Here is a 14,031-nt window from a genome sequence, read left to right on the forward strand (position 1 = left end):
GTTTTTTTTATTAAATCAACATAAAAAACACAAGATACACTTACAATTAGTGTACCAACCCAAAAAACCTCCCTCCCCCATTTACACTCATTCACACAAAAGGGTTTTTTCTTTCTGTTATTAATATTCTGGTTCCTACATTATATATCAATATATATCAATACAGTCTGCAAGGGATACAGTCCGTAAGCACACATGATTGTGCGTGCTGCTGGTCCACTAATAGTACTAACCTTTAACAGTTAATTTTACTAATTGTCATTTAATTACTAGTTTCAATGTAACTGTTTTTATATTGTTTTACTTTCTTTTTTATTGAAGAAAATGTTTTCAATTCATTTATCTTATTTTTTTTTTTTTTTTTTTTTTTTTTTTTAAGGAGCTTATCTTCACCATAACTGGTTGTCCAAATTAGGCATAATAATGTGTTTATTCCACGACTGTATATATCGGTTGATATCGGTTGTGGTAATTAAAGAGTTGGACAATATCGGAATATCGGATAGCCGCAAAAAGCCATTATCGGACATCCCTAATATATATATATATATATATATATATATATATATATATATATATATATATATATATATATATATATATATATATATATATATATATTATTATTTTTTTTTTTATACATATATATATTTTTTTTATTTTTTTTAAAGATAATCAGTATGAGGATTTGAATTCCAAGTTGAGCAAAACAGGTCTATAGTGAATGATGCCCACTTTTAAAGTCACCGTTTTCATGCGTGCGCATTCAGGCGCGCTCATTCTCCAATCTCCACAACAGCAGCCAAGGACAAGAGAGCATCAGCAGATCGCGTAAGAGGAGGAGAGAGGGAAGGTGCCTCCTCGCTCCATCACCACCACCACCACCACCATCATCATCATCATCATCATCCCCGTCGTTGTCTCTCCTCGTTGAGTCCACGTCGGTGACGGTGATGCTGCGCTAACACAGCGGAGGGAGAAGCGCCGGAGCGCGGGTGGGATTTTTTTTTTAACTTGAAAAAAGGCGGACGAAACCTTTATATGTTTGGATTCCGGCTCTATTCCCCTTCGCCAATGCAACAGGAAATATGCAGCGAAGCTTCACCATCCTTTACACCAGTTTACTGGGGATGTGCTTGGCTTCAAGCGCAAGTTTCCCAAGTAACATCAATATAGGTGAGCATGGCGCGCAATAGGTCTAAATAAATAAAAAAAAAAGAGAGAAAATGACATCACTTATTGTTTCACGTCTGCATCCGACTTGTGTTCGCTGCTCAACAGGAGGATTGTTCCCCACCGAGTCCCATGAATATGAAGTGTTTCGCTTCGCCCTCTCTCACCACCAAGACATTCCCAAACTGGTGCCGCAGGTCGATATGGTCAAGATGGGCAACAGCTTTTCCATGACATATGCATGTAAGTAATAATGCATTGTTTATGTGTCTTATTATTTTGATCATGTGTAAGACTTGTAGGCCGTTTGAACATTTTTAAATAACTGTTGCGTGGGGACATTTTTTTTTCCTCCCCTCTTGCACTGCATGGATCCCAACCTCTGCAGAGGAACAAGCTGCACATTATCCTCAATCTTTCAGGAGTCTTCGAGCACAGTGTTCTTCAACCTTTTTTGAGCCAGGGCACATTTTTTACCATTAAAAAAACGAAACTCATTCGACAGTAAAAAGTCGTTGTCGCAATTGTTGGACAAGACTTTAAACCATAACCAAGCATGCATCAATATAGCTCTTGTCTCGAAGTAGATGTACTGTCACCGCCTGTCACATCACGCCCTGACCTATTTGGAGTTTTTTGCTGTTTTCCTGTGTGTAGTGTTTTAGTTCTTGTCTTGCGCTCCTATTTTGGTGGGTTTTTCTCTTTTTTGGTATTTTCCTGGAGCAGTTTCATGTCTTCCTTTGAGCGACATTTCCCGCATCGACTTCGTTTTAGCAATCAAGAATATTTCAGTTGTTTTTATCCTTCTTTGTGGAGAAATTGTTGAGTGTCATGTCATCTTCGGATGTACTTTGTGGACGCCGTCTTTGCTCCACAGTAAGTCTTTGCTGTCGTCCAGCATTCTGTTTATGTTTACTTCGTAGCCAGTTCAGTTTTAGTTTTGTTCTGCATAGCCTTCCCTAAGCTTCAATGCCTTTTCTTAGCGGCACTCAACTTTTACCATACCATACCATACCATACCATACCATACCATACCAACTTTATTTATAAATCCCTTTAAAAACAACCACAGTTGAAGAACAAAGGGCTGTACACCACAAAGAAATAGAGGCAAAGGACAGACTAAAAAATATAATTTAAAATATAAGTAAAATACACATTGAAAAAGCAAACACAAATTACCCCAAGAACAATTTGTTAGATAAAAAGCAGTTAAAAAGTTAAAAACAGTTTAAAGTCTAACGCTGGGTTAAAAGCCAGTGAATAAAAATGGGTTTTAAGAAGGGTCTTAAAAGTATCCCAAAAAAAGGGGCCTGTCTCACATGGAGAGGGAGATCGTTCCAGAGTTTGGGACCCGCAACAGAGAAGTTGTTTATTTTTGGTTTAAGCATTAGACAATTTTTTACCTGCACACTGCCTTCCGCTGTTTCCGACATCTACCAAGAAACTAGCTAAAGGCTGCCACCTACTGATATGGAAGAGTATTACACAGTTACTCTACCGAGCTCTAGACAGCACCGACGCTCAACAACAACACATAATTTGCAGACTATAATTATTGTTTTGCAAAAAAAAATGTTTTAACCCAAATAGGTGATATTAGATCATTTCCCACGGCACACCAGACTGTATCTCACGCCGCGGCACAGTGGTTGAAAAACACTGATCTAGCAGGCTGTTGCTGAGCTCAATGAGGCTCAAACTACAAGTAGAAAAAAAAAAGCAGTGCACAAATAAAGTAGGAAAAAGAATGACTCCTTATGCATGTGCAAAAATAGTCCTGAAATGATGCAGAATTATTGTATCGCGGCTTTTTATCAAGATAATAGCAGGCTGGTCAGAGTAGTGGGGATGCTATTCTCCTGTGGCTGATAATGTGTGTCATAATGCCAGTCACAGAACAATTGTATGCTTGAGAGTCACAAAAGAAACGCCAAGCTGATTTGTTCCTTTTTTTTTGGTAATCCTGCAATTATTGTCTCTCAATTCTGACAAGTGCAGCTTTTTACCGAGGATATAAAATACCTCCCTACACGCTCAGCATGGGGATTGCTGAATTACTATAACAAAAATAAGTAATGTCCTCATTAGTAGTTTTGCTCCTCAATGGTAAACATCTGGCTTGTTTTTGCTCTGTAGAATGCATGTTGCATCGGCCACGTACGTAAGTAGTGTGACATCATCGCCGTGTAATACATCGACTTGCCAAGGAATTCCAAGACGTAGCAAAGTACATATAATAACAATAGAGGACATGGCATTTTGTATACTTTCTTGATACTTCGATACCCACACGCAGGAAATGCATTGATACATGTTTTTTTCCGTACTGTCAGTACCGAATACCATACAACACTTTTCCCCCGGCGAGCTGTGTCTATTTTCAGCACGTGAGCCTATCTCAGCTGCATTCGGGCAAAAGGCGGGGTACACCCTGGACAAGTCGCCCCCTCATCACAGGGCCAACACAGATAGACAGACAACATTCACACTCACATTCACACACTAGAGCCAATTTAGTGTTGCCAGTCAACCTATCCCCAAGTGCATGTCTTTGGAGGTGGGAGGAAGCCGGAGTACCCGGAGGGAACCCACGCAGTCACGGGGAGAACATGCAAACTCCACACGGAAAGACCCCGAGCGGGGCTCGAACCCAGGACCTTCGTATTGTGAGGCACACGCACTAACTTAACCCATCTCATTTGCCAGAAAATAAGACGTAGCTGCACACATGATCTGTGATGCACTTTTGTGACTTTTTCAGAGGTACAAATTAAAAGTAAAAGAGAGATCTATCAAGCGTCATGGAAGTAGTCGCTGCGCGAGTTAGAGCGGAGATCCGCCTCCACAAGCCCAGGGAGTGTGCATTACCACAGTCTGCAGAAAAGATCCAGAAACGTGCTACCCAACTGTTATCACTCCTGTAAGTGCAAAGAAAACACGGATTAGAGACACTCGTCTGTCGTTTGGCAACACTTTGAACACCACTGGTTTACCTTTTTCAAAGTGGGATGGGGGGCCATTTGGTGAACGCAGCTCTTATTTATGGCACATTGTCGAAATAAAATAAACCAAAAAATCTGCAAAAATTTGAAATAGCGCAGAAATGCACAAGGCTGAGATGTTGATACTGATTACGATAAAAGACAAACATTTGTCTCTTTATATATTTTTTTTTTTGTTTGTTTATGTACTATATATTTGTTTTGCCTTTTTACTAGGCTGTTACATGAGAAATTACATGATGACCTCACGCTACTTATTTAAAAAATGTTAAGAACAATACTTTTTGTTTTACACTGCAAAAAAAATCCAAGATAAAAAAAACTAGTGAACTCAACTAGCTGCATGGACAGAAAATGTTACTTGATTAGACATCCTAACATCCTAAATTAAACTTTGTGTATGTAGAATTTAGCAGTATTTTAAAGATATAAATAAATATTTTGTGTCATGTCTGTGATCATGTTTTGTTTAAGTTATGTTCTGTTTGGGTTTTGTACACTTAGTTCCTGCTTTTTCACTCCCTTGTTTTGTCACCATAGCAACCATTAGTTTCACCTGTTTCACATTTTGAGTCAAGCACCTGTTTTCACTAATCATGTCACCAGTATTTCAACTTGTAGTTGCCAGGCAGTCAGCCTGGTGACATTACCTCTGCTCACTTCATGCCATTCTACTTCTGATACTCATGCCTGTTCATAATTATGCTTCTTGCCATGCCACGTAAGTTTAGTTTTTTCATGTCACAGTTATTAACAAGTTTTGCTTCATGTTCATAGTTTCTGCCTTTGTGCAAGTTTTTGTTTCATTAGCCAAGTTTTTGTACTTCCGCCTTGTGCGCGCCTTTTGTTCCTTTTTTATAGTAATAAATAAATATGTCCTTACCTTCACGCCTTGCCCGCTCCAACTTTCCTTTGCATTCCGGGAAAACAAACCCCAAAGTGCACGCATTGACATTTTGTTCTGAAAACAACTGTTATTTAACTGCAATTCCTAAATAAAGCACTCTCTGGATGTTGCAGAATTGTTAAACATTAGTTTCTATGTGGGGAAAAAACTAAATATCTTATTTGAATAGTTATTTTCTAAACGTTAACATTTTTAAACCAGAATATATTTTATATATTTAATTCATACTAAATGTAAGACTAGTCAATGACTAAAAATGAGTAAATAGCTCTTAAATCTAGGAACATTTCTATACATACAATTTTAAATCTTGGCAAGCGGCAAATCATTTGAAGTGTACATACTTGAAGGCTCAGTGCCGCTGCTATTCTCTTTAAAATGTGAAACAGTTGACTATTGTTGTTACTCATGAGCATAATTATAAGCACAGTATTGTTTTGACATACTTGGATGTATTTGCAATATTTGCCACTGCAATCATGTGCAGTAGATCAATGGACATTAGTTGCAGCTGATACCGTATTTTTCGGACTATAAGTCGCAGTTTTTTTCATAGTTTGGCCGGGGGTGCGACTTATACTCAGGAGCGACTTATGTGTGAAATGATTAACACATTACCGTAAAATATCAAATAATATTATTTAGCTCATTCATGTAAGAGACTAGACGTATAAGATTTCATGGGATTTAGCGATTACGAGTGACAGATTGTTTGGTAAACGTATAGCATGTTCTATATGTTATAGTTATTTGAATGACTCTTACCATAATATGTTACGTTAACATACCAGGCACGTTCTCAGTTAGTTATTTATGCGTCATATAACGTACACTTATTCAGCCTGTTGTTTACTATTCTTTATTTATTTTAAATTGCCTTTCAAATGTCTATTCTTGGTGTTGGGTTTTATCGAATACCGGTACATTTCCCCAAAAAATGCGACTTATACTCCAGTGCGACTTATATATGTTTTTTTCCTTCTTTATTATGCATTTTCGGCCGGTGTGACTTATACTCCGGAGCGACTTATACTCCGAAAAATACGGTAATTACAAAAAGCAGTATGGCAACACAAATGCTACTTTTTCAGGTTTGTGTCTGCTGTTTTACCGTGGTATCTTGGAAAACACCACCAAGGCAGTATCGAGTGGGCAAACCTTCCCAACACATGGAGCGGATGGAAGTGGTGCAGGAGTGTGTAATTCAAAGTAAACAAACCAAATACATCGATAAGATAATTCTGCGCCTAGAATTGTATTGATTGGGAACATATACAAATTGCATTTTGGACTTTAGCCATGTTGTCACTACTTGGTCCAGTTCAGTTTGCTACAGTATCCAAAAGATAATTAGTTGGACTATTTTCAGCAATGTACTTGTTGAAACTATGCAATCTTTTGTTTTCATTCCTCTGCACACTTGCACCAAACATGAATAATCATGGTGCCGCTAAGCACAGGGAGAACATGCACACTCTGCCTGCTAACCACATGTGCCACCGTGCTGCCCTGAGGGATTCACTGAAAGCAGAAAATGACACCTCTTCCAGTTACTCAATCTAAAATAGCATTCCTCTGCTGAGGTTAAAGAGACGCGTTTGTGTAATGAGTCAGAGGAGAAAAACAGCCTATTCCTGGGTTTCTATTTAGTATGCCAGTGTGGAGGAGGGTGTGTGTGTGTGTGTGTGTGTTTGTATTTCTGACATCTGCGGAGGATGTCGTGAGTAAGTGACAGTTCACAGTGGGAAAGTGCCCGCGGGCTCTTAGGGTGCATGAGCGTGAAAAGCAGTGGGTGAATGGGCCCTTGTGCACAAGGCATGAATAGAGCTCCGGATGAGGGTGATACTCATCAGCTGGCTCTTATGACTCACCATCCCTTTTATTGGCACCTGCCTTGGAGAACTTGGCAAACCTGATGTATAAAGTCACAGAATCAATCTAATATGTACCGTACCTGCAGCACGGCTCAGGTTGTAGTGTGGATGTCTCACAACCTGATGTTGGTTGGTTTGATACTCAGTCTACATATCATTGGGCAAGATACTGAACTTCCAGTTGCTCCTGATGCTGCCTAATTAGAAAGTGAACAGGGTGTCAACAAGCACTTTGAGTACATTGAAGGTAGGAAAGCTCATTTACTATTCACCATTAGTCGTGGTAACAACTGCAGTGGTATTGTAACGAAGGGTGCAAACATTGGTGAGGGTATAGCAATAAAGTTGCTGTCACAGCATATACCTTCGCACCCCTGTGGTAATCACAAGATAACACAGGATACAATGTATCGTTTCAAATAGATCGATCAGTAAATTTTGGTAAAAAAGTATGTGATCACAAACATAGATCGCCTCCAGCTGACACTGTATTTGTTGTTAGTCACCCGGCTGACAAGCGGCTAGCAGCTCGTGTCTCTATGCAGTTTGGAGCCTCTTCCTTAAGATAATAATATTTACCTCCATTACGACAAATAACCTGCATTTTTTTTAGCATCTAAAAGGAAACCTATGATAATTATAATCGACATTTGAAATAAATAAATAATGATAAATGGGTTGTACTTGTATAGCACTTTTCTACCTTCAAGGTACTCAAAGCACTTTGACACTACTTCCACATTTACCCATTCACACACACATTCACACACTGATGGAGGGAGCTGCCATGCAAGGCGCTAACCAGCACCCATCAGGAGCAAGGGTGAAGTGTCTTGCTCAGGACACAACGGACATGACGAGGTTGGTACTAGGTGGTGATTGAACCAGGGACCCTCGGGTTGCGCACGGCCACTGTTGCACTGCGCCACGCCGTCATTTGTTTGCGGTCTAGATTACATGTATTAGATATGCTTTGATATAAATTAATCTATAACCGTTTTTTTTAGTCTATTTGCAAGGCGTTCTCAGGTTACAAATGAGACCAAGCCCCACCCTCTCCAAAAGTCGCCAAATGTATATTTTGGACACGGGCATCTAAAAGGCATGAACCTTATTATTTGATGCTTTTGGTATTGTTTAACACAAGTAAACGACATGGTAACAACATTTAAAAATCAAAAAAGATGAAATTCATCATAGGTCCCCTTTGATTGTCATAATCAAGGATCATTAAAGGATCCATAAACTAGTGGTGTCAACACCAAAGGTAGTATCAGTCTGTGATCAATACTAGAGAGATTAGATATATACTTTTATTCTCCCAAAAAATATTTTGTTCACGTTTACAAACTCAGAACATAAGTCCCTGGTTACAAAAGGACATTGAGGATTCAAATGAGTAATGTATAGTTGTTCTAGCTCGTGAGTGTCAAACTCTGGCCCGCGGGCCAAGTTTGGCCCGCCGTGTAATTTCACTTGGCCCTTGAGGCGATATCAAATTAACACTAAAGCTGGCCCGCCGATCCTCCCGGGAGTCTTCCAAACGCCAGACAGCCAGCCAGCCAGCCAGCCAGCCAGCCAGCCAGCCAAACGAGTGCTGGCCCAGTCACATAACATGTGGGGCTTCTGCACGCACACACATTAGAATGCAACGCATACTTTATCAACAGCGATACAGGTTACACTGAGGGTAGCTAAATAAAAAACTTTTACACTGTCAGAAATATACGCCAGATTGTGAATCCACACCAAACCAGAACCCTTTGCAGCACTAACTCTTCCGGGATGCTACAAGGTGTGTGTGTGTGGGGGGGAGGTTTGGTGGTAGCGGGGGTGTATTTTGTAGCGTCCCGGAAGAGTTAGTGCTGCAAAGGATTCTGGGTATTTGTTCTGTTGTGTTTATGTTGTGTTACGGTACGGATGTTCTCCCGAAATGTGTTTGTCATTCTTGTTTGGTGTGGATTCACAGTGTGGCGTATATTTCTAACAGTGTTACAGTTTTTTATGCTGGCACCCTCAGTGTAACCTGTATCGCTGTTGATGAAGTATGCGTTGCATTCGCTCGTGTGTGCGTACAGAAGCCGCACATATCTTGTGACTGGGTCTGAACGATGTTAGAGTGAATGAAAAGCGGACGTGACGATAGCTCGTAGAGTATGTTAAAGTTTAATTTGTTCAACCTTGGCCCGCGGCTTTGTTCAGTTTTAAATTTTGGCCCACTCTGTATTTGAGTTTGACACCCCTGTTCTAGCTATTGAATTTGTTTTAATCAAGTCAATATGACAATTAAGAAACTAGTTTGTATGTATTGTATTGATATTGTTAAACTGTCAACATTTGCCATAAATACATGGAATTTACAGTTAATGCATGTGATCTGTATGAGCCGATCTCACTCATGGATTATCAGCATCATAAAATCCTGACTGGAACATTTCTAAATCAAACTGTTAAGATAGCGGGGGATATGTTCCAATAGTCAATAGGAAAGTGATTAATTTCACTCGACAACTCTGAATAAAAATGGCAACACGTGAGATGGAGTATTAGTATTAATATAGATGTCACTGTGAGTGTCTGCTGTCTTACTTATACACTGAGTCATAAGTGACACCTGCGATATTTTTTTCTGTGTGCACATATCAGTGCTTACTGGACAGGCTTATAGCATACATGCTACTTTAGTGGATATAAATACCTGCTAGGAAACCTGCTAGGGATGCTACATGTACTTGGAGAATATTAGTCACTGTTCTCCGCAGTTAGATATCGCATTACCATAATCTGCTATTGACTTGGTTTAGAATAAGGACGAACTGAGTCGCAAGCTTCAAATCCTCTGCAGGCTCACGCTTCCATGATCGACTTTTCACTTTGATATCAAATGTGTGTGCGTGTGCCAGGATTTACGCCAGTCTTTAGCTATTTTTGGTAGTAAGCCCTGCTTTTAAATGACAGAACATAGACGCAGGTAGAAATCTGTAACGGTGGTATTTTAAAGGCACGCATAGCTTCAGGAGTCACTAATGTGACTTTGATTTTGTGTCCAGTTCAGTCATCGTGGAAATAAACCTTTTGTTAGGACTAATTAGTGTTCATGAAAAAGACTGTTTGTATTGTAGCTGGGGTGCAGGGAGCAGTATTTTACTGGGTCTCTCAGGGTTGCTCAAACAACACTGGAAAAGGTTCTACGGACGAGCCGTGATCAATGAGCCCTGCAGAGCCAATCAATACAGAATAGGAGGAGGGCGTAGGGTATGTCCCTCCCGGAAGACACCTATGAAATATTGCGGCATAATAAAATACAATGAATGCCTGTCTTTGCCAAAGAGTGACTGTACAGGTAGATATCCAAAGGTCAAGTCCAGGGTTGGTCAACCACAAATTTTAAATCATATGTGCTGTGCTTTTTGGACTGGCATAATGTTTGGCTAGGATACATTTGCATGTAATTCTAATGGACGCTGTAAGAGAGAGGAGTAATGTTTTAGGAGATTAAAAAGTGAGTAAAAAGAATGAAAAGCAAAATTAATGTGTTTAGAACTTGGAGCATAGCCATCATTTCAGAAGTATAGGGGACACATTGTTAAAGGACTCATAGCATCTACATCTACAGAACTGGAGGCTATTTCCCCGCATAGGCAGTGTGGATGAAAGCATGTAACACTATTATTTTAATCACTTAATTGCATTTTCTGTTGTCCTGGTTACTATTATTACTACAAAACCAATATGGTTACATTATGAGCAAAAATAAAATAAAATAATCACCATTTATGGATTTCCCTGCTGTTCCATCTCTTCTTCCATAGACAGCATAGTCTGTGTTTCCTAATGCTCTTTCAGCATTTCCTCAAGCATCTTGGAAAAAAACATCAGTAGAAGAGAACACAAAATACAATACTACGAGCTTAACTTATTTTTCTGCTCTTTTTTCAGCTTTTTCCACAGGTTCTGACTCTGACCCTAAAGGGTGCTCCTGATTTTTGGAGTAAAATTTGGCTTGAGTCTTTTGAATATTTCCCATCTATACTTTGAACAAAACCCTTCTTCTTCGGAGTGAGAATCATTACAACCATCACTGCAAATTACACTACTCTCACTTGGTCCGTCCCATTTTGTGCAATACTTTCCTCATTTTCCCATCATTTTGGAAATGTTTGCAGGCTGATTCATTCTTTAGTTATACTTCTATAACCTGTGAAAATGCACCTGCCAGGCATATTTGATAATTCCTTTGAATTCTGTGGGAAATATTGGAGTTAAGATGTTACCAAAACACATACTACACAATATAAAATTGTCCCCAATCTTCTGTAGGTGACATCGACAGTCTGATACAGGCCAGCCCACATTTGAGATCCAAAAGTGGGTGTTCCAAAATGTGCTGATGGTCTAAAAATCAAGCCTAAAATCACTACTATGTTTATTTTGGGGGCCATTTTACCTGTAGACTAGAGATGCGCGGATAGGCAATTATTTCATCCGCAACCACATCACAAAAGTCGTCAACCATCCGCATCCACCCGAACCAACATTTTATCAAAACCACACCCGCCCGCCATCCGCCAGTTGTTATATATCTAATATAGACGATGCAAGCATATTAGTGAGGTTATAAAGGTTTTGCCTGTTAAAAAAAGGAGACTGATCCAATGCAGCAGAGACTGCGTGCCACACATTAATATATCTTGGCCACGCATTAGTGGCTAAGATATATTAATGCGTGATAATATTATTTATCATTATTATAATATTATTGTCATTTCCATTAAGAAAGTGTTGACTATTGTTGCCAATACCCTCAGATCAGGAGTGCGTTTCTCACACTTTGTGTGCGCAGTTTCAGCAAGCAGAACGAGGCTTTTAAGAAGTTAAAACAATGTTTTAGAAAGACTAGGCCTATATTTTCGTTAGGTAAAAAAAATATTCTGAATTTATTTCAATGAATATTAACTTGTTAACGTTATAATGCTCAAATAGGGACGAGGGCGGGGTGCACAGTGAAACAGTGAACAATTTTGCGACAAAGATGAACCTTTATTGATTGATCTGCAGCCATGACAAAATATCAGACAATCTCCATTGTCAACGACAGGCAGGAAAATAAAGATAAACACATAGCCTATGTTGTAGGCATAGGCTCATACGTTTTTAAGTTGAAATAAAAAAATAAATAAAAAATGTGCCTCATAAGCCTTAGGCTGTCAATCACGCGCACAAACTTAAATTATACAATAACATATGTATGTCATCTATATTTAAAAAAAATAAATTAAATAAATAATAATAACAAATTACCTGCAACTTATTGGCCAAGGCAAATAACTGAAGGGGGGAAATCAAACCCATCAGACTGCACTTTATCATCAAACTTGAATTATAATGAAAATAGACGGTCGCGACAAACAAAGCAGGCTAAATAGCCTTACATTGTCGCCAATCAGAGATGCGCTTGTTACGGCTCAGGCTCCTGCCAACGCCGCTCATCCGTCTGTGCGCACCTCGGGACACGCCCACGGGTGCGCACATCCAGGGACGCGCCGCGCGCGTCTCCGCCCTGCTGCAGCCACCAGCTGCAATCACTCGCTGGCAATCTGCACACCTGCGACTGATCAGAGCGAGATCAATAAAGGACCAGTGGACCCAAGGATCGTCGCGGGAACTTAGTTTTTCTCATGGTGTACCTGCCTTCCCGAGTCTTCCCTCCTCGAGATCTCCCGTTGTTTCCCCGGTGTTTTGGACTGCCTTCTTCGTTTCCCAAGTCCTCACTCGCCCCTGGACTCTGACGTCTCTCTCTGCCCCACGGACCCCTCGCTGAACTTGGACCCCTTTTGCCTTGCCCTCTTTGGACTTGTCTGCCTTTTCTCATCAACACTTGGTAACACACTTCAGATATCTACACACATAGTCTTACACTACACACACACTCTTGTATTTTAGTCACACACTCTATTTCTATAGTTTAGTTGTAAATGTTTATTATTATATATATTTATTATATATAATAAATTATTGTATATACTGCCCCCTGGTGTCTGAGCCGTCACCTCTCTCAGTAAACACAACAGTAAGTTTCCGCCAAAATTATTAAAGGACCTGACGGCACAGTTCCTTAGCCCCGCCCCCAGTGACTTTAGTTCCGCCCCCTGTGAATTTTTTTTTTTTCTCTGCCTCTTGCCCCATTCACCATGTCTTTTTCTTTTTTTCGCTTCAAACCAGAGGATTTGTCTTGTCCTGCCGAGCAGTCTTGGAAAGGCATGTTCAGTAGCGAGATAAGCAAGGAGGAATTTTCTCGTCGCCTGGACACCCTCCTCCCACCCTTAGAGACTCAGTCAGCAGGAAGCGTCTGGAATCCGCCTTTGGAGGGGGGGAATGGTACCGACAGCCGTGCTGGTGAGGTAGCACAGCTGCGGCCAGCAAGACCGCTACCATCGATCTTTCAGTTTGCCTGGCCGCACCCACCAACCACGCTACCAGCACTTGTCCCCGAGCTAGCGTCCGAGCTAGCACTTGTCCCCGAGCTAGCGTCTGAGCTAGCACCAGCCCCTCGGCTAGCGTCCGAGCTAGCACCAGCCCCTCGGCTAGCGTCCGAGCTAGCACCAGCCCCTCGGCTAGCGTCCGAGCTAGCACCAGCCCCTCGGCTAGCGTCCGAGCTAGCACCAGCCCCTCGGCTAGCGTCCGAGCTAGCACCTGTCCCCAGGCTGGCCCCCACGTCTCCACCAGCTCCCAGGCTGGCCCCCACGTCTCCACCAGCTCCCAGGCTGGCCTCGACCTCAGCACCTCGGCCTGCTCCGCCGACTCCAGCACCTCGGCCTGCTCCGCCGACTCCAGCACCTCGGCCTGCTCCGCCGACTCCAGCACCTCGGCCTGCTCCGCCGACTCCAGCACCTCGGCCTGCTCCGCCGACTCCAGCACCTCGGCCTGCTCCGCCGACTCCAGCATCTCGGCCAGCTCCTCAGCTGCCCTCCTCGTCTCCGGCTTTGATGTCCGCCGCTTCCACGCCGATGACGTCTGCCGCTTCCACGCCGCCGATGACGTCTGCCGCTTCCACGCCGCCGATGACGTCTGC

The 14,031-nt window shown here is 41.4% G+C and overlaps 1 protein-coding gene across 4 annotated transcripts in view; it reads left to right on the forward strand.

Moving 5' to 3' along the window:
* The first annotated feature begins 815 nt into the window (after positions 1 to 815).
* Positions 816 to 14,031, forward strand: part of gria1a (glutamate receptor, ionotropic, AMPA 1a) — a 203,946-nt gene continuing 190,730 nt past the window's right edge. For all 4 annotated transcript variants that reach the window (XM_061927716.2, XM_061927717.2, XM_061927718.2 and 1 more), the window contains exons 1-2: positions 816 to 1,176; positions 1,282 to 1,416. In XM_061927716.2, coding sequence (XP_061783700.1) covers positions 1,089 to 1,176; positions 1,282 to 1,416 — 223 coding nt within the window. In that variant the 5' untranslated portion in view covers positions 816 to 1,088. The remainder of the gene's footprint in view (positions 1,177 to 1,281; positions 1,417 to 14,031) is intronic.

This window comes from Nerophis lumbriciformis, linkage group LG35 (assembly GCF_033978685.3).
Source record: "Nerophis lumbriciformis linkage group LG35, RoL_Nlum_v2.1, whole genome shotgun sequence".
In the NCBI taxonomy this organism is placed as follows: domain Eukaryota; kingdom Metazoa; phylum Chordata; class Actinopteri; order Syngnathiformes; family Syngnathidae; genus Nerophis; species Nerophis lumbriciformis.